Here is a 25,938-nt window from a genome sequence, read left to right as displayed (position 1 = left end):
CTCACTCTCCCACAGGGCTTCCTTTTCTCATCCCCCTGTTCATGGGCCTCTTCGAGGCTCCATGAATTTTACAGCAAACAACAAAAACAAAATCCATATTCCGCAACTAGGAAATCCAAATTCTTCAAGCAGGTGAAAAAAAATCCTATAAAATCCCATAACACTATAAATTTACATAACGTCAGCATTAATCATGAATGTTTGGTTTGCATAATTCAGAACCCAGGTATTACTTTACCTTTTTGTGGAATTTGGAATTTCTAGGCAGAAATTGGGTGTTGTTATACAGAAAGGCAAGAAAGCAGTAACATTTAAAGATGTTGAGGAGAGAAGGGAAAGTGTTGAAGAGCGATCATTAAGGGGAAAATACATAAGCTGTTTCTATTCCATTGTGTTGTTAGCTATGGAGAATGACTGAATCTCCTGTCATTTTAGCTGGGGAAGCCACTGAATTCTAATGTTCACCTGATGCTCCCAGCTGGAAAACATGATAAATACCCAAGTGTCTTTTGCTGGGTAACTTTTTCTGTGACAGTTGCCAGATTCTGTAGCGTTACCGAATGAACTGAGTCCTTGGCTAATAGTGGGGTCTCATAGTTGGCATTCAAATTTCCTTGACTGAGGCAAAGCGCCTCCTAAGTCAACAGTTTTAGAATCACAGCGGAGGAAAATTCAGAGACGATATAAAAGTGTTAATAAAAAGTAAGCATGGGGGCTTTGTCTCGGTAAAGAGGCTCGGGAAGCGAACTGCAGAAGCGGTGCATGGCTCACGTACCTCTTGTGCCACATAATAAGTTTACGAACCTCTAGCAGACCCAACCGCAAGGATCCTTGTTTGATGTTCACAGTTTGACATTCCTTCTAGATTTTGATGTCTTAATTCAACAGTGGAGATGTAAACAAACCTTCCTTGCCTCTTCTTAAGGCCAAAAGAAGCAGTAGCTTTCCTCTAAAGAAGCAACAACTTCCTTTACTATCCTGTGGTCAGGATTCATTGTGGTTCCCTAACCGGATGCTATGCAGGGTGGGGTTTCCAGAGCAGAGGGGATAGGAGGGTTTTAGGATAACTCTTGACCAGATGGATTGACCCATGGATTGTGTAAAAGTGAATGCACGTTTGCTACCAGTAGTCACGTCTCTTCATCTCAACTTTAACTCTAATCTTTTTCTGCTTCCTTTGTCTCCTTTCTTTCCCCTTCTTACTTGCCCTCTGTCTTTCTCTTCTCTTTCTCTCTGTTCTTCTCTAACTCTTTCCCCGTCCCTTTCCCGATTTGCTGTCCTTTATTTCTTCTTTTCCCAACCTGGCGCTAACAGTGGGCAGACAGACCACCGCTCCCGCCACAATGTCTGCAGCAGCCTCCGGTGCCACCATGGGGCTGGTGGAGCAAGGTAGACGTGTCCTGAAGAGACCCTCCTCACTTCCCCTTTCTCACTTTGAAATCTGAACGCATGAAGTGTCACTCATCACAAGCACCTCATCTCACTATGTTTTAAGACTCCAAGACCACCCCTTTCACAACCAGTAGCAAATCCAAATCCCCTTCTTCATATATCTTACCTCCGTATAGACTACCAAATACCATCAATTATTATTTGGCTCCAGTTGTATATTTGTCGGTGATGGCAATGCTAACTCAAATGATGCTTGGAAACTATAACATTAAAAAGGTCAGAGGAAAATGAGAATTCCAGGGTTCCATGCAGCTAAGATCAGGTGTTGCCGAAATGATGCATGAATCTCAGTTTAGAGTTAAACAAGAGAAGTATTTCTGTCCAATAAAATAAAATTTTAAAAATCCATGATGTACCTTGGGGGAAGCAGGGAAGGGTAGAATCTTCAGCTTTGCTGGAGGAATTTGGTGGATGTTAACTATGGCACTGCCTCCACATATCCTACTTTCATAGGTGATACCAGATATCAATTATTTGATTGATTTGGCACCAGTAGTGAGCTAAGTGCATAGATCATGTATAGATCAAGGAATTCTGGCAATCTAAGTGGGAGAGGCATTTGGCAGAATGCATGTCACATCCAGCTTCCACTGGATTTTTTAAGCCCATCCCATCCTTTCCTTTACCAGCTTTCCACTGGAAAGCCCATCAAAGTCAATGAGCTTAGAAAGGTGTACTGCTGTTTAGGATTATTCTGTGGGGTGCCATTTCTTACATGACAGGATCCCGTTCAATGAGGACATAACAGGTAATTTCTGAGGCCTTTGCAGTGACCTTTTTTGATGGGAGAGGGTCTACGCATGTAAGAAGGAGGGGTGGAGTGGACAGGAAAAAGTGAGCTGTGGTTATGACTGAAGGGACTAGCCTCTGAGCAGCTTTCTAGAGGAAAGACCAGCCTCAGAATCTGAAGAAATTTCTTAATGGCAAGAATGAACTATTATACATATGCACTTAAGAGATTTCCCCCCTCTTTTGAACATGTAAATGTCTACAGAATAGTTATATTTGGTTTCCAGCAGTGAAAACAACTAAAAGCAAAGAGTGCCATTGAGTCTCAACCGACTCATGGCGACCCCATGAAGTTCCACCTCATAGTGTTGTCAAGGCAAGAGACGAGCAGAGGTGGTTTGCCATTGCCTGCCTTCCTGCAGCCCTAGTCTTCCCGGTATCAACCCTTCTTCTGAGTTCTGACTAGATCGGTCTCGTCTGGGCTGTTAGGCCCACTACATAATTACCAGCAAAATTCCAAAAACAACAGTAGTACAGTGTCTTTTTATGAGGACCCACAAAATATCATAGGACAGTAAGCAAGCTTTCAGATTCCCCAGAACTCTTCATCAGGCTGGATGGCTGGTAAAGGGAGGTAGAGACAAAAAACTGTTTCAGCGCATGATTGAGGGGGCACAAAAGCTGTAGGTAGTGGTCTAAAAAATGGGATACAGCCTGTGTTGCAGATTGGATGGTGCTGGGTGCAAAACCAGTTTCAAGATATACCAAAGTCTACTAGGACAAGAGAAGGGGAAAAAATAGCCATTCTTCTTGTTTCTACATCCCAGTAGCCTTTGATGCATCTGGGGGGGGGGGGATTCAACCAGCACTGTGTAATCCAACTAAGTCTGCAGCACATCCTGCATTGTATTCCATTTTAAGTTGCTACAAATTACAGACTAGGGACTTCCTCGTCATGCCCTAAAGTACAACCCCCCCCTTGAGGGAGGTACTGAGCAGCCAACTAGTGAAGAGCTGGTTCACTGTTTTCAATAGTTTGCTTGGTCATAATAAAAAGGCATTATACTACTGTTGTCTGGGAAATATTTGTGTGTCACATCATGACTGTGCAGTCTTTAATTGCCAGTTCTAAAACATAGCTGATGGCATTTAGTCTTTCTGACCAGGCAACACTGCTGTAGTGGTGGTGCTTTCACAAGAGCAAATTGTCTTTGATCCTTTCAGAAATTTTAAAATGCAATGTAATTTGCTACTTGGCAATGCACTCTTACCAAAGCATGTACATTCCTAATGCAGAAGGAAAGCCATGCATTCTTTAAGACATTATTTGTTTCACCACTGCTTGCTATATCAATGGGAGCAAGTGAGGTTCTTTCACCTGTGGACCTGATGTTCACATGAATGTTTTCCACATGTGTAATGCTCTGTTATGGTTGATGTTCAGTTGTGTTTGTGGGGCAAGAAGGCACCTTTCTGTGCACTGCTAAAAATTTAACCTGGGACTTCTTTGATGCAGCATTATTCAGATGTCACAACAAACCCATTTGTTCGTGATGGACATGAAGACAGGTTATTTGACATCCCGTCTTCCCTTTGCACAAGGAGTGTAATGGATAACTTTATGGGAAACTTGGGAAGCCTTCAGTCAAATATCACGTTTGCTATGATGTCTGAATACTAGTGCATGAGCAAACTGCACTTTGTTTCCCCTGAACAAACTGGGGTTCTGGTCTTGGATGGTTTAGAATCCCAGTTTGCAGAAAAGAAACAGCCTCTATGTTGCCCATGCACCTGCATTCAGATTTTGTGTCAGAGTGCACTTTGTTCAAAGGCTTCCCAATCCAGATTTCAATCACACTCCATGCGTGAAGGGAGGTATTACATTAACATGTGTGACAAGCCGTGTTCCTGACTGTCACAACCAAACAGAGGTCTGTTGAGACGTATGAATACAATTCATATCAGTAAGATGCAAATACAAACACTTTTCTCCCATTAAGATCAGGCACCACTCCACTGAGGGTGGTTACTGTGTCAGCTGATGGGAGGCAGACAGAATCCTTACAGACTAAGCATATTGATAATTTACTCTGGAGAAAGTGCAAGCACCAGTTCTTCCCTTGTGTGAACCTGCAGCACTCAGCTGTCCCCTTTGATATAGCCTAAGATGGGCATGTTTTGGCACCTGCAGGAAGACGAAATTAAGCTTGGATTACATTGTTTCAACAGCCATCACAAACTGGCTGTGACTGTTAGTTTTAATAAACTGTTCTGACCAGAAGTGTGGGAGAGTTCTCGCTGATTTAGGATGCATACAGACATGCCTATCTACTGGAGCCGATGCAACAGTTTTCGCGATGGAGGCAGCTCTGCTGTCCTCTCCCACTTCCCTCATCCGGTGAGACAGATACCTGGCTCCAAACCTGGAGCTGATTTTTCTCCTTTCCACCTTGGTTTTGCACAGGAGTTTTTCAGAATTGAAAATAATTAGTCAGGAGCCTAATAGGCTAATCTGAGAATGTGTTTATTAGCATTTTTTTAAAGTAAGCCAGCTTTCCCCCCATTTGAAACACTGCTTCCGAACAAAGGAGGGGAAATTGGTTCTTGTAGGTTATCCGGGCTGTGTAACCGTGGTCTTGGAATTTTCTTTCCTGACGTTTCGCCAGCAACTGTGGCCGGCATCTTCAGAGGAGTAACACTGAAGGACAGTGTCTCTCAGTGTCAAGGGTGTAGGAAGAAGGAGGGGAAAGTTTGGCACTACGGCCAACCAATTAGTGCTTTTCCAGTCCAGCTGTGGAGGGTGGTGTCTTCATGACAATTAAAGGGCCAGCCTATGAGCGTTCAGCACTGACAGCTTTTGCTGGAAACGAAGAGCTAACCGCTCTTTATCTCAGTTCTCTTGAATACGTTTGCAAAACTGGCCACAAAGAGAGATCCACAGCAGATTCATCACTCAAACTGGGTACATCTGTATGCACCCTTAAATATGTTTTGCCTTGTTCATATAATCATTTAGTGAGAATTGTTCAGCAACTTTCCTGCAGCTTTCTTTGCTTGTTGGCATGCATCTCAGCCATAAAGTAACAAACCTAGTCCTGGGGAGATTTCTAAGTCTTAGCCTAAATTGTCCCATTAACAATTATGAAGAGGGTGGAAAGAAGGACCTTTCCTTTGTGATGAGGGATTATAAAAATCATTGATTCTAAAAAAAAAAAAAAATGCTAGTAGAAATAGCCTGGTGCATTTTAGGCTGTGGGAAAGTCACTAAGACTGACTAGAAACTGAGAGAGGCTGATAGCTGTGAGAACATCTCCCCTCTATATGCGATCAACAAGGACAATTCTTGGGCATGCAGACACGGGTCCCCTTGATGCGTTTTCATGCCAAGGTTTCTCTTACATTAATGTCGGCTCTTTGCTTGTCTTAATCATTGCCCTGTCTGCATCCCAACTTTGCCTGCAGGTTGAATGTGGGGAATTGTGCATGAGTTTATGTAACCCAGGTGCATGTTCCAGGGCCCTGCCTATCACATCTCTTGTCATAAGATGGAGGAGGGCTTCTGCTTATGTCTGTGGTGATGTTGGTACTGCATGTGATGAGGTGATATGCATGGCGGCGGTGGCAGCAGCAGTGTGACCAGTCTACAAAAGCAGCCCAGTTTAAATATTCCTCTGAAAATACTCTTTAGGGTTTTAGCGTAAGCAGAATGAAGAAACAGATGGGTAATTATCACAACTCATAGCATATATATTTTGTTTTAAAGCTTCCGCTCCTCAGAACATCCAACTCCATTACTACATGTCTCGTAATTACTTTAATGACTGCTTTTTAAAGTTGCCCCAGAATTCTGGGGAATGTATTTGCTTATGGAAACTCACAAATTTGCGAGGAGAGAGTTTGAAAAGTTAAATGAGATAAACCTAGGTATAGAAATTGAATTAAAATGAAATGTAAAGAACAGGTTTCAAATGAGGAAAGACAAAAATAGTTTTAAAAGGAGATGATTTGAAGCATCACAACTGTTTACACGCTCTCATAATATGACAGTGCTGCTTAATAGCAGAATTTTGGCCTGGTTCATAAATGAAGACAGTTGTTTTTTAACTCTTTATGCTTTGTTCTTCTCCAGGTGGGTAAATGAGCTAGGGAGATTCCACTACTTTCAGGTAGATTTTGATTTAATTGAGGAATTGAGGAAACAGAGCACTCGATGAAAATGGACACCCAGAGGGTCACAGGAAAGCCTACAGAATAATCTAGATAATAAAATAGTCTACAGATAGTGTAGATGGACATCATCTGTGATGCTTCAGATGAGAGAAGCCAGTGGGGGCTGTTTTGAGTGTTGACCATGTAACTGCCACCATAAAGATTCAGAAAAGGTTTTATGAATGTATCCAGTCATGATTGTGAACTCTTCTTTTGGATATTTTCTCTGGGTTAAGGGTAATATGTTTGGTCCTCCTGCTGCTGCCCTAAACATATACCAATCATGCAAATTGCTCACCTCTTAATGGTATCATCTTCTGTTTCAAGAGTAATTGTTGCTGTGGCAAACTACATCTGTGATTTCTAAAATTTAGAATACGTATGAATGTATGAATCTGCTTTATACTGAGTCAGACCACTAGCTCGGTATTGTCTATTATGATCACAGTACTTCTGCAGGGACTAAGGCCAGTAAGGGTCTCTCCCAGGACTTGCTACTTGAAGTCTTTTACCTGAGATGCTGAGGATGGAACCTGGGACCCTCTGCTTGCAAATGTACTCCAGCCCTTCCGGCAGATTCCAAAATCTCCCCTTTCTGCTTTCTTTCACTTTACATTAATCTAAAAGTTATGTTACATGTTATACAGTTTGTGAGTAAATGCAGGTACCATGGTTAATATTTACTTTAATTAACTTTAATTTACTTTACAGTAATCTAAAAGTTGTGTTACATGTTATAAAATTTGTGGATAAACGCAGGTACTATGGTTTAACATAGAAGATGGGAAGTGGATGTGCATGTTTATTTCACAGTATATACCTGTGGCAAGGCTAGATCCTGTCACTGCTTCCCACAGCATGCACTCACAGTGAAATAATCACATGCTTCTCCCTCACTTGCTGAAGAATATGATGTGTGTACGTGCAGTATATCCATTAATCTGTAACCTGTGCAGAGGTCCCCAAATTTCATGGTGCTCTTCTTTCTCTCTTAATTTTCCAACCTTAAGAATGTGAATTATGCTGGAGGCAGAGAGTTGTTTTTGAGAGCTGAAGCTGATATGATAGTTTCTCATGGTATGTCTGTCAGATGGCTTTGTGGGTAATTCGAAGCACTACACATGAACCCATGAATCTGCCTTATACTGAATCAGACCATTGGTCCATCAAGGTCAGTATTCTCTACTCAGACTGGCAGTGGCTCTCCAGGGTTTCAAGCAGAGGTCTTTCACATCGCTTACTACATTGTCCTTTTAAATTGAGATGCCGGGGGTTGAACCTGGGACCTTCTGCGTGTCAAGCAGATGCTCTACCAGTGCACCTTAGCCCTTCCTCCTAAGCCTCTACAATTCAGTCCCTTAGTCTAAATCATAATTGGAGGCACTTCTCCAGCTGTCCTCACTGTCCGAAGTTAGGTGGCTGGTTTCCTGAAGATAGCGCCTTTTCTGTGGTTGTGCTCTGCTTATGGAACTCCCGAGAGATTTTCACCTGGCGCCATCTCTTACCTTATAGACACCAGGCAAATTTTGTTCTTTTTCACTTAAGATTTCAGGTTAGGCTGTGCATGTTCCCTGAAATGGAGGGATAGGGGACCATCTGGAAGAGTGTGTGGGAGATATTGGGGGTCTGCAGTCAAAGGGGTGAATCAGTGAAAATACACAGCAGAGCCTGTACCTTACAATCGGATATTGGCTGATTTTCATCAAATTCTAATTTGAATTCATGAAGGTTGCCCAGAAAATTAGCAGACTTTACATAATGCTCCTGCCTTGTTTCATTCAAGACTTCACAGACAACATGGCTCACTAATAGATATGGAAGAGAGACCCAAAAGAAGCTTTACAGTGTGAAGAGTTCAGGATTCAGATGGGAGAAGGATACAAAGGCCATATGTTTAATAAAAACATAAGCAAATGTAATCGTAGGGTCTCTGAGCTCAGCCATTATGGAAAATGAGAACGTGTCATCCTACAGAGTCCTGCAGCAACCCTAAGGACTGCCATCTTTCCATTAGTGTGGTGGTTGTGTGGACCATTTCCTCCTTGTGTGTGTGTGTATGTGTGTGAGCAAATGTCCTCTGTAGTGCTGCTTTTGTGGTGCTGGTGCTGCTGCTTCACTTCCCCTTGGTGTCAGATAGGCCCTTCGCCCCAAAGGCCTTGCTGTCTTTCTCAACACTTCTTTTTTTTCTCCCCCTTTTCTTTTCTCTCTCTCTCTCTCTCTGTCTCTCCCCTCCACCCCTCTTCCAATCCTTCTTCTCACCTGCCTGTCTCTCTCGCCTTTCCTCTTCTGTAAATTTCTGTAAGGTAAGCAAACCTTTTCTTGGGTTCTGCCCTTAATACCTACTGTGGTGACTGGATTTAATGTGGGAGAAATATCATGACCCCGCGAGGTCCAGAAACAGCTGGAATCTTCTTGTTCTGAGGATGGTGGTCCTGCTGATGTCAGTGCCTGTCCACAGAGCCATTGTACTGGATCTAGTAATGGGTTGTAATTTTGCAGTGGGCATTTAAACAAAATGGATTCCTGCTACAGCTTGTTGGCCTAGTACTAAGAACAATACGTGATTTCTCCTAGTCACAGCATTATAACTTGTTCTACGCACTAAAGGCTTTTGACATGGCTTTGCTGGTCCCTCACAATTCTATTAACCAGATCTATATGACAGGCACCCATATTTCTGTTCATCTTGATGGTAACATTTATCCTGCCTGCTATAGCACACCTCCCACCCCAGCCCCCTTGCCATACATCCCATTTCAGCCCTTCCAGCCTCCCTGCCATATCACTCTTGGGTCTCTCCTCAGCCAAAATCCAAAAAAAGACAAGAGTCCATTCTGAAGAAATGCGGTTATATTAGAGGCAAAATTGTATGAGCTAATTTTGTCCCCTGTGCCATTGTAATCTTATGTAGGTGGTACTCAGTAATCTAAAAGTTTATTGTTCAAATGTTTTCTGTGTTTGCTGAACCATTTAGCTAGAAGGGCTTGTGCTGTACTGCTCTGTTTTAACTGGAGTAACAGCAACTCTAGAGTCACATTAGATTAAGTGTAATAGATTGAAAAAGCAATACAAGTGAGATCAGAAAAAAAAAGGACAGTACATGTGAAGAGGCTCTCTGGCATATCCAAGAAAAGATGAGGGTATATAGCATGAGACAGTGGCTTTACAAAGATGGCAGAATTGACGTCTTATTGAGAAGATGTGCGGAAGTCAGTAGAGAGCATCGTCTTAAGGATCACATGCTGCATGGGGTTCTGGTTGGCTTATTGTTGAAGGAAAGCTTGGATTGAAGCTAATTTTTTTGTTCCTAATTAGAAGCTTTTTGTAAAAAGAGAAAAGATGTTTCATAACCATTCCTAAGGATATCTTCCTGTCAAGAGTGACATGAAACCTCATGGCGGGAGGGAATTGCATGAAACTGTCTTCAAGGGATTCAATATTCTTCAGTGCACTGCGTTTGCATAGATTTGAATGGATTTGAGACTAGTATGCATTTTGTTGAGGTGCAGGGAAATCTGATGTCTGTTTGAGTAGGTACAATGTGCCTAACTTAACAATGAATAAAGATCACATGTGTTGAGTTGAGGGAAGTCTTTGAGGGGTTCTCTAGTAGGAATGAAGTTTTATTTTAGACCATTACTTTGTTAATCTGGGCACATTGTGCTGCACAGACCCCCTCCTTGTTGCAGTTGCACAAGGTTTGGACAATCCAGTTTGTGCCCAGGCCAATGGCAGTTCGGGAAAGAGAGACCACACAATGATTCAAGTATCAACAACAAGGACACTTCCGCTTTATAGTCTTCCCCCGATTTCCCTGCATTTGGGAAACTGCCCATTTGTGGCGCTTTGCCATTCATACCTCCATTTTTTGGCTTAGAGAGATGTTGGGGCTTTGCCCACCCTCACAGAACTTGGGAATTACCCATTGTTCTTGATCTGCCTTGTAGCTGTTTGATGAGGAAACTGCATCAATGTAGCTTGTGTGATTCTTTTTTGGCTGTTCAGGCAGGACAGAGAATGTCTCAGGACGCTAAGAGAATTGCCATTAAAATCTCTTCTTTCCCTCCCTATGCAGCAGCTAAAAGTTTACTGAACAAGAAAACTGACGGAGTGAAGGTAAGTATCCTTACGGGGGTTTGCCTAACAGTTCACCTGGGGAAGGATGGGGACAGCTATGGCTTATGCAATGTATCAGGAAAAATAATTTTACCTGCAGAGTGTCCCTTTCAGTTCTGTAGTCCAGAGCTATTGAAAACTCGGTGTTTACAAAACAGTCAAACCTCTGAGGTTGAAGCAATGTTCTGATTTGTTACACAGGAAACCCTGCAGCATTTTTGACATTTTGCAAGATCTCCTCTCTAAACGTTTCCTATCTTCTTTTGCTGCCAAAACCTAATTTGTACGTAAACTTATCTATCTCAAATATAGGGTGTTATGCTATCCCCAGTAGGGTTTGGGTGATGCAAGTATGGGTTGTTTGTGTGGGACGTGCTTTTAGCAGTTGTCCCTTTTTGAGGATTCTTTTTTTGTGTATGTGCATGTTTATTTTCTGCAGGCTCAAACAAACAGCACCAAAGGCAGCGCCGGGGTCACCAGCCCGAAAGGGACTCTTCCTCCAGCCGCACTGGTATGGGTCTTTTGTAAATTTTATATAGTCCTTTCAGTAAAAGATTTTGGAGACACTGATTTGCTTGCTGTTTTGGTAACGTGGTTCCTATTTAATGTTTGCATTAAGGTTTTATGGGTTTGAAAATTACACCCACTCTTAACTTTTTGACTCTGATACAATGCCATGTATCTTTGTGATGCCATGTACTTGCAATGCTCTTCTAGCAAGAAGGATGTGCTGAGGGCATCTCCCACAGCTCTCAGGCTCTTGCTGTAGGTTTTTGTAGCTAATTCATTGTGAAGGTGAAGAACCAGGATGCCTGTGCAGTTGAACTCTCTAACCTGGAGCCCAGTCTGACAATAAATTTTTCTGCATTATAATCTGTTCCAGAAAAAAAAACAGATTTCATTGGCACTGTCGTGAACACCTCTGCTTTGTTCCTAAAGCCTTTTTCCTCACTATCTCTCTTGGAGTTAGAACAGCATGTGGGTACCTCTCCTGTGAATGTTAAAACCCCCAAAGTGCTGAAAGCAACTTTCTAAAGGCGTTTAAGAATCAAGAACTGCTTAGACTTTACTGGCTGTAGAATCATATCGGTTTGCAATAAGCTGATCTCAGTCACTATAGGAAATATGACACCGCCACGTGTTTCACCAAGAGCAATGGCTGGAATGAGAGACTTCTTTAGGACAAGAAGGCTCATGCTGGAATTAGCTGAAGAAACACGCAAATATTTTGCAAGTGCAGTATTGGAAAATAAACATCTCACATTGTCTTTGCAGCATAGGTACTGCTAAGATGTCAAGATTATGTGGGGTCTGAACTATGAGAATTAAATGTCTTCCACGTGTGGTGGAGTGCTTTTAACCTTGTCAGTACAACTGTCCATAAATGAGTGGACCCAATAAGTGTGGTTAAAATCATCTGCCTGTTGTAGGAACTGTTTCACATACATGTGTTTTGGGTCCCGTATTGCTACGGTATCTCAGTAGTAATATGAAAATTGGTCCTTAATACATTTTTTTCATTTCTGTTATTAATATTAACACTAATGAACCAAAGTTTGGGCTGATTTGCATCCAGTCATAAAATTTCTAAAGTGTAGGAAGGATTTTTAGACGTTATCCAGCCAGCCTCTAGGATGCAATTTCTAAAAGAGCTTATTGATTTTTCCCTAAAGATCTCTGAGTACTGTCTACTATGAAGTTAAAATGTGTCCATGCTTATAATATGAATATCCAGGTTGTTGTGTAAGACTAATTTCATAGTCTTTGGAAACACATTTCCCATTTCAACAGTGCTAGAAGCATATCTTTTTGATTTTTAAACCAAAGTCTTTCTTTTCTGGTTCCCCTTACCCTAGTCTAGAGAATCAGATTCCCAAACAACCTTTATAGTATGGAGCAAAGGTCATCCATATCCTAGGCCCTTACATAGGCGATAATAAATGTGACATTGGCTTCTTCCAGGTTTGTTGATTTCTGACTGCCTAAGCAAAGAACTCTAATGCAGACTAAGGGGTGCCAGGTTTATTTTACCTCTGGTGGACTAACAGGAACCCTTATAATGCCTGTCTCTGTCTCAGGAGAGAATTAAACAGCACAAACTTTTAAAAGGCTATGGATAGTTAGAAGTGGAGGATTTCCTTTGAGATCATCTATTTATAACTATGTTCCACTTTTCAGTGACATGTACTGAACCAGAATTGTGCATCATCTGTAGGGGACGGGGTAGGGCCACCAAGCCAATTACAAAAGGTGCTTAAAATGGACACAGAATTAGAATTTCTGCCCAGATGCATTTATTTAAGCAGTTCCCCCCCCACACAGTTTCTTATCCTTTAATCACACAAAGACCCCAAGGAGGAAAAAAGCAATTATCCACATGTGCCATTCTGATATTGCTGTGTACCTATAGCAGGCATGGATTTAAACGAGGAAATCAGGGTAGCCGTTGTATCCTCTGGCCCTTTCTTGCTTGCCTTGTGGTCATGCACACCCATGAAAGTAGATTCGAAGGATTCCAGTCAGCAGCATTCTGTTTCAGCCTGAATTATGCACAAGCAGTTCTGCACAAGAGCCATAGCTAGAACACATGTGGCTCTTTGACATGCCACCCATGGGTCTTCTAAGCACCACTCCCCAATGTCGCACCCACCCTATGTTTTAGGAACAGCGGGGAAGGCTCTTGCCTACCTGGTTGGCAGGTGGTTCCCACCTTGAAACAGGTGCCCCTGGAGGAATGGGAAAATGGCAAACCTCCCTGAGGTGTAGGCCTCATGCTAGGTATGGAAGTAATTATGGCCCTTTTGATTGATGGCAATTGCAAATGAGGCTCTCCACAACCTATGGAGTGAGTACCACTGAGATAGTCTTTGGTCTATATGGCCGTAGTAAATGTTATCTAAGGACAGACTCTCATAAACATTTTTTCCAGCACAAGTAGACATTTTCAGTTAACTCATGCCAGTGCCCCAGCTGATGATGATATTTCCTTATTAACTTAATTTACACCCCACTGGGGACCCAAGGTGGCTTACCCTCCTCCCTTTTAGCCTCAAAATATCACTTTGAGGTAGGTTAGGTGGAGAGTGTTGAGTTTGCTAGCCAACATGTTGTCCTCACAACCCAGTTAGGCTTGAATTAAACCTAAATTGAGTTATTTTACTGGTGTACTGAAGAGCCAGGTTTTCATTGCTGGGCATTTCCATGCTATATAATGTGGCGCTTTTCTTCAGAGAAGTTCTGAAATTGATTACTTTTAGAGTTGATTGGAGTGGCACCTAAGTTCTGATGCTCACTTCCAAAGAGCTGCCCAACTTGCAATGCAGGATTAATAGAGGTGATCAGTAATGAATGTATTGCATTGCTCTAGTTGGGTATAAGAGATGAAATCTCTTCTCTGTGCACAAATTTACAGTTACATTCATTTTTTTTCCTGAGTGCACTTATCATAGGAATTATTTGGGATCCAGACTCTTTTCTTGATAATCTGGTTCCCCATCCTGAATGTCCCTAAGTACTTGCTTCACTCAACCTAATGGCCTACCCACAAGGTCCTCAACCCAACCCCCGATCATTGAAATTACATAAATAGCAAATGACTTGTGAATCTGAGGGATCATGGATTCATTATTTTGCAGTCATTTAATACAAAGTTAGAGGAAAGCACTGTAAGATGGGTGCTTACATAAAGGGAGGATCACTTGAAATATTCAAATTTTCTCATTACTAACAAGTGATTGAAGAATCTTCATGCAAGGGCATTAGAACTTTAGGGCATATTTTAAACCTCTCAGAATTGATTAAGAGAGCTAGGTCCAATTCATTTTTGGTCTTATCTTTTCTGAATGCGTTGTAGTGTCAAGTTCTGCCCAAGTTTTGTTTTGTTTTTTATATATTTCATCTCAAGTATAGGATGGATTTCATTCCATTGCATTTGTTACTGTGCCAGCTACACGTTGCCATTTGTTGGCCTTGGTTATTCTGTAACTTCATGGGTAGAAGGGTCAGAGAGGGATATTCTGAAAGCAGACCTTGACCATTTAAGAAAAAAAAACATAGTATTTCTCTTTTAAAACAGTAGGTACATTATTTCAAATTAAGATGCTACTTTGCAGTGTAATTTTTCCTTAAAATGCATTACCGTGGAATGTGCTGCATCAGAAATGTAATGAACATGGAGGTGCCCCAAATAGCCTTCTCCAGTTAAACTACATAGTGTTCCATTGTGATGTTCCATTGTAAGGCTCTTTGCTAGTCCTTTTCTATCAGGTAAGTATGGCTTAAAATAAATTAATGCATGACAGCCATACTGTCCCGCTGCATCCAGACCATAGCAGGTAAGTGCTCAGGCAAATAGGTAGTACATTCAGTTTTACTAAAGGAACTGGCAAGAATTTGCAGAGCCTGTCTAAGGCTTCCACCTTGCTTCAAAGAGGGAAACATGGTGACCACAACAGTTACATTTTCTTTACAAAGCCTGTCCTGAAGTTGAATTTAACTCAAAATTTGGTCCCAAACAGTACAAAGTAGAGTCATATTATTATCATAAATTGATTTGAAGGGTAGAGAAGCTGGGTGATGGTTGGTTTGGTGAACTGGCTCAAGAATATGTGCTACACACCTAAATTGTGATTCTCTGTTCCATAGGAGACTACTGAGAATCTGGTAGACTCGAGTCTAGCAGTACCATAGAGACCAACAAGATTTTCAAGGTATAAGCTTTTGAGGGACAAACTTCCCTTTGTCAGATACAAGGGAACTTTGACTCTTGAAAGCTTATGCCCTGAAAATGTTGTTGGGTCTCTATGGTGCTGCTAGACTCTAATCTAGCTGTTCTACTGCAGACCAGCACTGCTACCCTCGGAAACTATCCTCAGAGAAACTGGTTTATTCATAAGGTGCTGACTTGTGATGTTGGCATCTGTTGGAGCATTCACAAAACTCAGATCTGTTAGTTGGTTTACATGGGTAGCCTGTCTCATTCCAAAAGCTTGGGGCACCTAGACATCCCATGAAAATCAAATGTAGTGAGATTAAAATATCATTAAAGGTCCCAGTTTTCAATTTCTCCCCCTTTCTGCCAGCTGACAATCATCCCAATCATCCTTGGAGTGCTTCTGAAAAATGCCCTGGTTTGGATCTTGATGAATTTCTAGGGTTCCGTAACTGGGTGGCCAACTACTGCGAAATGCCTCTTTGTGTTCCATTCCACCTTGAACATGACATAAAGATGTAATTGAGAGGGTATCCTTGATTGGTGTCAGGGTCATAATGGGACGCTGGAAAAGAGGCAGAATGTTTTGAGCCTTATACAAAACCAGCATCTGGAATTGTGTCTATAAGACGCTAGGGAATGATATACATGTTGGAACAATGGTGTACCATAAAATGCATATTCACTGTGTAAAAAAAATGAACTTGTGAGTTTGTCCTGAAGAACAGAAATGATGTTCCCAGGCAGCATCCTTGGGGTACAGGCTGGCCCGCTTAGCCATTATGTCTTAGATAATGACCCTTTCCAGATCATACAGCTCATTTTATCTTTGGCAGCTTCCTTACTCGTTTTCTGATTTTAAGCAGGCAGTTGTGCTAGTCGAAATGGTGAATAACTTAATTTATTGCAATCATGCTCCACTTGATTGCTTTTATCTCTTTAGAAGAGGCTTTTTGAAATCTTTGTTATGTTTAAAAATGTGATTTCCATAGCACATGGCACCATTCCAGTGGCCTAGTTGGGAGGAGAGCTGTACCTGATGTACAACCTCCCAATACGCGCCTGACATTAAGAAATTCAGAGAATAACATGAAGCCTATTGAAGCTTAGTGGAAGTTCTGTTCCTCAATCTGCAGTGTCCTAGAAGTTGGTGTGAGTTTGGGACAGAATGGCAAGTTCTTTTGACACAAAGAATAGTTCTATGGCAGTGCCAGAGAAAATATTGCTCCTCCAGAGAAAGGAGCTTGAAAACTGTGCTTTTGATTATGTAAAATGGAAGTCTTTTCTAGTTCAATACACCAATTATCTGGTTGAGAGAAACCTTGGCTCTGCTGAAGGCCGAGGCAAATCTCTCAATGACTTCAATAGCTAGAGCCCCTTGTGGTGCATTAAATATTAGGAAGTAGCCAGTGAATGCTCCAATTCAACATGTGCCACCAAGGGCAAGAAAAGTGGCTTTTGGTCTTGGAAAGAAATCTGTGTTCATTCACTCCCTTTCATCCATGGCAGATATTCCCAACCAGCCACCCAGTTCCTGCCCTTTCAGATGAGAAACGGCTTTCCTTCAGTAAACCTCAACCCTAGCCTTGTTTTATTCTTCACAAAGCCAATCAGGATATTTTGTTTTTTGTGCCAGCCCTGACTTGCTTCCAGAATAGGTAATGCCAGTTACTATAGCAATGGATAATGCATTTGTATAGAGACCTGCCTCTTTGTACGAACCAATCATTCAAGTCCTGGTCTGCTAGAGAGGCCACTGAAGTGCACCCAACTTACATAAGCAGTAGGCTGGAGTTCCTTTCACTTCCAACACAAGCAACAAACTGGAGTCTTATGGGCCCTTTTCCATGATAAAGCTTGAAATCCTCCCTGTGGTACAAACTAGCTTGGGGAAGAGGGGGAGGCAAAACCCAGTGTTGTTTCTTTGGATTGAGTATCCACAGATCTGGGAATCAAGACAACTTGCTAAAACCCTTAATCAGTCCCTGATTTGGACTACTACTGATTACATACCTTGTTTTGATTATGTGAGCCCACTGATTTTAGTTTGCTTTCATGTCTAACTTGTAGCAGCACTTAGTATGTTTCAGATTGTAGTGTGAGCCATGAGGAAAATGCATTACTTTAGAATAGCCTGAACAAATCTGAATCCACTTCTTTAGAGACTGCTTCCTGCAGCTGCATTATTCCATTAAAAGGTACAATACAATACAGTTAAGCAGTTGGAACACATTCGCTGGAGTGCCCCAGAACTACTTTGTATACATAGGATCAGCTGAATCTTCTCTTAAGAAAGCAAAAATGAAGGGAGGACCCATTTAATAAACATTAGGAACATGGTCTCGTCAATGTGTACATAGTGTTTTACAGCTAAAGCGCAAAACAAAAACGAAATGAATTGGATGAGGATATGAATAATCAATGCCCCAGTTCCAAACACGTTGAAAGCCTTCTGGTTTGACTGGAATGTTCTTCCAAATAAATTGTTTAAGAATATGGCCCTGAGCAGACTGAGGAGAACTTGATCATTTTCTAGGAATCTATGGGTTGGATCCAGATCAACATTTTCTACCAGCCCAAAGATTTATGCAGAGCCTGATTTTCCCACCGTTTCCTCCAGCAGCCCTAAATGCCCCCCAAACTAGCTGGGGGTAAAGTGTAGACGACTGGGGAAGGCAATGGCAAACCACCCCGTAAAAATAGTCTGCCCGGTAAACATACAGATGTGACATCACCCCATGGATCAGTAATGACCCGGTGCTTTCACAGGGGACTACCTTTACTTTTTTCTTTTTAGAAAAAGGAACTTCACCAGACGTATCTTTCTTATTTCTACATAAGGTGCACCTGCCATATTCATCTTGCTTCATCTGATAGAGGAGCCCTGTCCTATTTTTGCATTTGGGCAGCCTATCCCTGGGCAAAATAATTTACCACCATATTCTTGCTCATGAAAGGAAATAGAAAGCAGCACCCTGTTTATAAGAATGAAAGAGCCCTGCAGGATCAGATCAGAGGTCCATCTAGTAACCTGGTTCACACAGCAGCCAACCAGTTCTCAATCTAATGGCCATCCTAGCTGCCACCCATGGCAGGGGGCAATGAGAAGGGCAGCTGATGGGAGCTAGGGGGAAAAAGTTACAAGGACCCTAGTCACTCTGGGGGTCTCATTAAGCTGAACAAATCATGTGGTTTATTTTAATATATTTGTATTGTGTCGGCATGATGTATGTGTGTGTGTGGGGGGGGACCTCCAGAAATCTTTAGCTGTGGGGAGGTATGAGGGCTGTCAGCAGCCCTGCCAATAAGGATGTAATGGATTTTCTGTGGGTGTCTTCACTGTCCATTTTCAGGTAAGTACATCTTAAAGTCTGAGCCTTTCAGAGCATGGCGATGCCACCATATTGATACAAAGGGTAAGTACTCAACCACTGTGACACTTAGGCAACATGTCCTAGAGTGATTTAGTTGGACTCCTAAAAAGCACAAGTCCTTCTGCTCTGAGCATCTATGGATTAAAAAAATGCTTCATACAAGAATCAGGGATCACACTCCTCCAAAACACCCTCAGTAACGAAAGTCCGTCTTTAATGCAAATGGCACATGCAGCAAGACCAGGGGGGATATGATCCAAGGACCTTCTGTCTCTTGCTTTCCTTTTTCTTCCCCGTTTAATCTCAGATGGAGCCTTTTGGAGATGTTAACCCAGGTATGGTCTGGCCACATCTTGGGGAGCTCATTCCTGCCATTTTCTCTTATCCTGGCACTTCTTCCCATTCTCCTTGCCGCAAAGGTTTCTTTGGTTTGCAGAAGGGCTGAACATAGATTTCAGCTTGTGCTCTCCATTTCCAAGGGGCTCACAACAATCTTGCCATGGGGTTTGAATATGATTTTGGTTTCATTCATGGAAAACCCAGTTTCGATTCTTCTCTTCCTGATTTATTCTGCCACTTTCTGTTTGTTAATCATTTGCCTTTTGCTAAACTAATTGCCTTTTGCTTTTTTCCCTTCCATTCTGTTCCCCTCCCTGCTCTTATGTGGGTCTTGATCTTTCTCTCTTCATCCTCTTTCCTTCACATTTTTATCACCATTTTCTGCTCCATTTCCCTCCCCCCTTCCAATTACCACCTTTTCTTTTGATCTTTCATTTCTTCCTCCTCTTCTTTTTTATTCTTCTTTGGTTCATTCTTCCTTCCTCTGTAGGAACCTCAAACCACCGTTATCCATAACCCAGTGGACGGCATTAAGGTACTGCTGCCTGTCTTTCCTTCTCCTCAGTTTGCCCTTTTGTGGTCTTGGATAAAGATTGACTTTTCTGCTTTTTGCACAGCTGTGTAATTTCACCTCTGGGGACAGACCATAGGCTCAGGTTGTGTACCTCTTGTCTGTTTCAGTATGTCTGAAACCGTATGCAAGATAGAATCCGGTCAGTTTATCTACTGTTCGGATGTCTATTAAGGAGATTGTCTACTCCAGCTGAATCTGAATTGCAGCTGCCTCGTGGAGCCTTTCTACGGGGCTTATTCTTCCTGGAGATTCACAACACGCTTATGATAAAGGAGTTGATTCTCTGAGAAGCCCATTTCCAGCAGCAGCTGCCCTTTCCCTGCGCACAAAGCACCAATTTAAATCAAGTAACACGACTGAAGTGGATGGCACAGTTCTGGTCTACAAGATGCTGGTCTTATTGGGAAATCGTAAAGATTAGGCCTCTCCTGGGAGGGAGGGAGGGAGGGAGGGAGGGAGGGAGGGAGGGAGGGAGAAAGGTTTATCACTCCCTTGCCTGGTGTGTTCCATACACATTGCTTCATTACAGTTGTGCCCCACAAAGAGGCTGTAAGCTATGGGCGAAAGAAACCAAGGAGGAAAAGATTGTTGGTTTCAAAACATGTGCCTGTCTGGAAGAATGTGCATTAGGCAGGAGATGGAGTTGTCGTTACCCCCCCTGGGCATTTTGCTGTGAATGAGAGGATGGGGAGGGAAGCCTCTACTCTGACCCCAGAGGAGCTATATCAGAGGGCAGCTATACTGAGCTCCTTCGTTTCCGAAGTGAAAGAACGCAGCCATGCAGACCAAAAAGACCAATCCAAGAGCTCGGATTGGCTGAGGATTGACATACAGACTCCATGCCACATTCATTCATTGCTTGGACACAGCCCTCACCTCCACCCAAGCCTGCATTTCTTACCCATTCTCTGCTGCAGGGATTTACTTTTTTTTAATGCTTCCTTGTCAAGCCCATTCACTCAGTACATTTGGCATTGCCATTAAATGGAGCTTGGGAAAGATGACCAGAGTAAAAAGTTTAGTATGGAAGCAACTTGGGCTGGATAGAGGCCAAGCAGAAAAAGAAAAAGAATCCCTACAGAGATGGTAGTTCTCTCTCACCCACCCCCCAGTTTCTTCTGGAAGTAATATTTCCTGTTTTAGATTGCAATTAAAGATAATTTAATAATGCAGGTGTGCTTCTTGTGTTTTGAAAAATAAGTGTAATGTGTATGGATGTTGGAAAACAAAGTTGTATTTGGTTTTGAGAACAAGAGCAGCCCTCTTCTGGATCACAATAAACTCCTGCAACTTTTTGTTCTGGGTTGGCATAAAGAGGAAGCAAGACATCCTCTTCTGCCAATCTGTCAGCTCTTGCCATTCTGCTTTGTATGCTGATGGGGCACCCAGTACTTTGAAGTTCCATCACATTAAGCTTTTGCCAAGAGAGAGGGGGGATCGTCCTCAGTTTCCAAGCTTCATACACATCCCTGAAATAAAAGCTTTAATCAGGTACCAGCAGTCTGCAGAATACAAAGTGAAATAGTTCCTTCTAAAAGCAGAAGGAAATGCCTATTGTGAAGGCAGCAAAACGGGGCCACGCACAGACAAGGTAGTTGTAGGGGCTTTTGAATATTTGACAGAATCCCCAAATATGCAGAAAAACACTAGTTTGTAAATTAAAGAAGCAAAAAGAGGAAAATGGCCTGATGAGATCGGAACATGCTCATTGTTCCCTATAGGTATAGAATCGAGGGGGGGATGAATAGGCCTGCTCAAACCTCTAGGAGTTTATAATACTCTGAAGGGGAAATTTGCATCAGGTGGGAAATTCTCCATCTATCCCACCCTGCAGTTCCAATCTGTCTATTCTATTTTTATCAACTCACTGAAGGTCCCAAAAATCTGGTTTTTAACAGAAGGCACCTGTTGAGATTTGCGACAGCTTCAGTGTTTTTCAGCAATTTGAGTTAAGCAAGATTAAAGTACCACAAAAAAAATCTAAAGCTCTACCTATATCCCTCTTTAATCTGTGGCACCATAAGCTAGCCAGATCCAGCAGCTACCCCTGTGCCATCTAAAAACAGACTCGCAGTTCTAATAAGCAAAAGCATATTCGTTTGAGTGGGAGGAGGGATTAAGACCCTTTTTCTACACAATATAAAAACCATGGGGGCGCAACCTAAAATGTTTGTCCTTTTGTGCCTGAGCTATTGCAGAAATTATTTTGACCTTCAGGTGGGCAAAAGAGCAACAATAGGTGAAGATCTTGGGAGCCCAAACCTGTTTACTTCTCAATTTATGTGCAATAGGGTTTTTAAAAAGAGAAACAAAATAGTAAGTAAGAAGTTAGTTTCAGAACATACTTTAGCACACAATTAGAGCATTGTTCTAGTAGATGATTTTGCAAAGATTTTAAAATGGGTGTAGTTTTGATAATCAACTTGTCCAACCACATAACAAAAACAATAAGTTTTACTTCCTAATAAAAGGTAAGACATCCTTGAGAGGTTTTGTTAGAAATGTTACAGATCACCGTGTGAGATCTGCAATCTGTATTCCTGACAGAGGTCTGGAGGAAGGTAAAATGCTGTAGACATACAGAAATTGTTGTTAGATTTGTCGGTCGGTGGGGGAAAATCCAACAATGGCAGTAGGGTGCTACCTTTAGTAGAACCCTCTCATACACAAAGCTTTCTTGCTAGGTGCTTGTTTCTTTGTGATATCGTCCCGATAGAAAGAAATCACCATATTGCTGCATATATGTAATACAATCATTCTCACACTGGGCCGTGGGGTGGGGTTGATGTCCCTTGAGGAGCTTAGGGCCCATCGACTGAAGACAGGAGGGTCTAGGAAGGGAAAGATTCTGAGGTTAGGTGGTCCCTTCATACCCTTCCAGCCAAGACTTGAGTGGAATGCCTTTTGGCAGTGGACCAGCTGATCCAGGTTGAATTGCAGGACGGGGACACTGCACCTTTACTGCTGCAACTTTATTCTTTGGTTTACCTGTACTGAGCTTTGGATAGGGTCAGGTACCCTGCTATATTCCTGTTCTAATGTTAGTGTGGGATTGCTAGCAAATCAAGAGAACTTCACATGAAGCATTAGGGTGTGTGCACAGGGTGTACCTATGGAACAGAGAGTTAGTGCTGGCAGTGGGCGTGAAAGTAACAGAAGTTTCACAGGGATAAAATAGTTCTAAAGGCTTAAGAAATGCTGACCAAAGTAATTTGTGACTTACAGGCCCCTTGAGACACACAAAATCTTCTGTACAGACTCTGGAGATTCTCACATTTGTTTGGTTTCCGAAATTTCAGGAATCATTTTTTCAGCAGCTCCAAAGGCAGCTTCCTGATTGCAAGAGGACTCATGTGGGATAAAATCTTTAGCACCATGGAGCTGGTTAGATAGGAAATCTTTGCTAGCTAATCAGATTGGCTATGATTCGGATAGTTTCTGTATGCCAGCTAGAAATTATATGCACGTATCTTGTGCCTAAATTACACATACAGACAGAAAGAGTCAGACTCCCCGCGAGATTAAAACAATTCAAGGCATGTAGCAATGTTTCCAAGTGCTTCTCAGTGAAAGAAAATATATGACAATAGGCCATGTCTGCTTCCTTGGGTGATGAAGCCAACATATTCCTTCAGAGCTGGCTGCACACTTGCGCAAATTGCTTTCATTTGTAAGCCTGATGAATTTTTAATAGCTCTGGGTATTTCCCTTCTGGGTCATGAGTTCAGACTCCTTCGTAATGTTCTTACCATTTAAGGGTTATAGTATGGCTGGCTGTGGACGAAGCGTGTTTGCACTGTTCATTCCAGGCGGCAGCACCAACCAGACCTCTACATCACTAAATACTGTCTTCAAATGGCACAACTAATCAGAGAAAAGCACACTCTGTTGAAGTTGCCAGAATGCAGTAATCATCCAGGTATAGTACCTGTGCTTCAGGCAGCAAATCAGATTCCTACTTCTACACAGAAGAGCATTCTCCCTTGCCCCTTCAGTTTCCACAGATGCCTGTTTTAGTTGACATGACCATCAGAGCCAGTCCTGTGCCCATGTCCCCCCAGAGTTATCCCCGTGTCTGTGATTTCTTACATCCAAAACCAAGATCTGCCCCCTCTCTCGTTACCTGCCTTTTGCCCCTCAGTGCAATTTGGCACCACATCCTCTAGCATATTGACCATAGGATGACTTTGTGCAATGGACCCTCCGAGATATTTCCACTCTTGATAGAGTAATGATGGACCTGATAAACATGGCAGCAATCATGGGGTGCCCAGAAACTGAATGCACAATGCTTGAAGCACCCTGTTATTGTTTGCTTAAAGAGTGGGCTGTTCCTGGTGGGAGTACTGAAGAACACACAATTAAAAGTGCTATCATAACAGTTTATTCCTAATTGCTGGATAAGGACATAATAAACTGTCTAATTTACTGCTGGTTTGCTATTCTGTGTTGCTTCATACAGATAACTATGAGGTCATGCAAGAATTATTCTGGGAAAATGCTTTGCAGAATATTTTCTGTATTGGTGGAAGAGGGGTTAACCTGGTCCAATCTAATTTGAAGTGTTGTTGAAAAGCATTTGCCCAAAGTACAGATGAATATACTTAGAGTAAAGGTAGAAATAACACATTGTCCTAGCAGGCGTGGGTTTCATGTTTACTAAGGTAACAAATTCAGGGCAAAGGGAGCCTTTGTAAAAAATAACTGGCAAAGGGGGGTACATAAATGTTTTCAGAGGCTAGTTGTGGGAGGGGGGGAGCTGCCTGGAAGCATTAGCAGGGGAGAATCAGATGGAGAAAGGTTGAGCTCCCTCCTCCATCTATTGATTCCCTTGCAGGTTATCCCCCCCCACACACACACATTTTGAGGAAAACACAGGATTGTTTTTCCAAAAGTTTTTGGTATGAAGACAGATGCTGAGATGGTGTCCTACTGTTTTAGCTCTCCATGTGTTCTGCTCATCTACCTTCTGCTGTGATTTATTACTGCAGCATGAAGTCTGTCCCAGCAACTTAGGTGATCCCAAAGGACTGGGCTATATAAGCAGTTGCCCGCATTCCTGCGGGTTTTTCTGCTCACTCTGAAGAAGAATCTGACTTTGCTTTCCTTAAGCAAGGAGAGAATATGCACCCACTGTTTCCAAAAATCTTCTGATAATGTAACTAGTATATTTCTGTGGAATTTTGAAGGATTTGAGAATTTACATACCCTATGGCTTAAAACACAAATGGGAACCCCTGACTTAAGATGGCCACAGAACCAAAACTTGAGAGAAGCTGCATGGAGACAAGCCATTCTTAGCACTGATTCTCAGAGCATTTTCCTGGATGGTGGGGTCTGCCTCTTTTTTTACTGTTGCTGCATGTTCTCTCTTGCCAACACATTGATATTTTTCCCTTATAAAATTAGGCATTCCATTTTTACTTTCCTTGCTTGTGTTGTATTATCCCAAGCGGGAACTGGCAGATCTCACTTACAGTGAGATATTTCATCTCCGGAGGCCATCTGCAAGTGAGATCTGTGGATTCCCCACTTTGCACCTTATCTTGGAAGCTAAGAAAGCCGAAGGGCAAGCCACTGACACATGTACTGTACGCTTCGTATATAATCGAGGTGACCATCTTTTAAATTTGCTGGGCTTTGAACTAGGGTTTTTCACATATAAGGGAATGGAAACTTTTAAGAATCCATTTAAAGTGTGGAGAAAGGTTAGATTTAGTTTGAAGGGCAAAAATACAGACTTCTAGTGTGTCCTGAAGGGCTACAGGAGAGAAAAAAACTAGGGCTGTGGTAATGCTGAAGGCCTATACTGATCTTATTACATTGGCTTGAGAGGAAAAAGATAAAAATGTATGGCTTTACCATTGTTTTCTTTTTTTCTCTGGTAGATAATGGGCTTGAGAAAGGGGCGTCTGAACCCCCCTGTCCCTTTTTACATTCCCCAAGGCCCTTACTTGGGATGCAAGTGTTCCATTCTGACTGGAGCTGCTAATGTTTTGCCTTCTCCTTCTTCCATCCTTGTTTGTTTCCACAGGAATCCTCCGACAGCACAAACACCACCATAGAGGATGAGGACACGAAAGGTAATAGTCCCGAGGGATCGGACAGCAAGTCAAAGTTTCATGAATTAGAAAGCTGGCGACCCTCTGGTGGTTTGTGTGTTTTAACCATAAATAGATCCTTGGAAGCTATAAAAAAATACATGTTGGGAAAATTAGCAGGGAGAGGGGATTGCAGGCCTGCTGTGCAGAATAGTGAGAGAAGGTGACAGGTTTGGTTTGCAGAGAGAGGAGTTCATAGGTGTTTAAAGCCAAATGGTACCATATAGTATATAACTGATATCCTGTAGGATGGAGGACACTCCAGTTGAAAGAGAATCCAGGTTGCTTTATTCTCCGAAGACAAATAGTTTCTGTTTCTTGCTACTGGTTTTC

The 25,938-nt window shown here is 42.2% G+C and overlaps 2 protein-coding genes across 8 annotated transcripts in view; both read left to right on the top strand.

The window, feature by feature from the left end:
* CAMK2B (calcium/calmodulin dependent protein kinase II beta) overlaps nt 1–25,938 on the top strand; it is a 209,991-nt gene that overhangs the window by 163,557 nt on the left and 20,496 nt on the right. For 4 of the 7 annotated variants that reach the window (XM_056859955.1, XM_056859951.1, XM_056859957.1 and 1 more), the window contains exons 13-17: nt 1,315–1,389; nt 10,469–10,506; nt 10,946–11,017; nt 19,421–19,465; nt 25,539–25,587. In XM_056859955.1, coding sequence (XP_056715933.1) covers nt 1,315–1,389; nt 10,469–10,506; nt 10,946–11,017; nt 19,421–19,465; nt 25,539–25,587 — 279 coding nt within the window. The remainder of the gene's footprint in view (nt 1–1,314; nt 1,390–10,468; nt 10,507–10,945; nt 11,018–19,420; nt 19,466–25,538; nt 25,588–25,938) is intronic. The other 3 variants (XM_056859956.1, XM_056859953.1, XM_056859954.1) reach the window with 1 other exon arrangement.
* CAPG (capping actin protein, gelsolin like) overlaps nt 9,518–25,938 on the top strand; it is a 245,540-nt gene continuing 229,119 nt past the window's right edge. The window contains exon 1 of the mRNA XM_056859964.1: nt 9,518–9,530. The gene's annotated coding sequence lies outside the window, so the exon portion shown is untranslated. The remainder of the gene's footprint in view (nt 9,531–25,938) is intronic.

This window comes from Euleptes europaea, chromosome 14 (genome assembly GCF_029931775.1).
Source record: "Euleptes europaea isolate rEulEur1 chromosome 14, rEulEur1.hap1, whole genome shotgun sequence".
NCBI classification, from domain to species: Eukaryota; Metazoa; Chordata; class Lepidosauria; order Squamata; family Sphaerodactylidae; genus Euleptes; species Euleptes europaea.
Note: the sequence above shows the minus strand (reverse complement) of the source record. Positions and strands in the feature narration are given on the sequence as shown.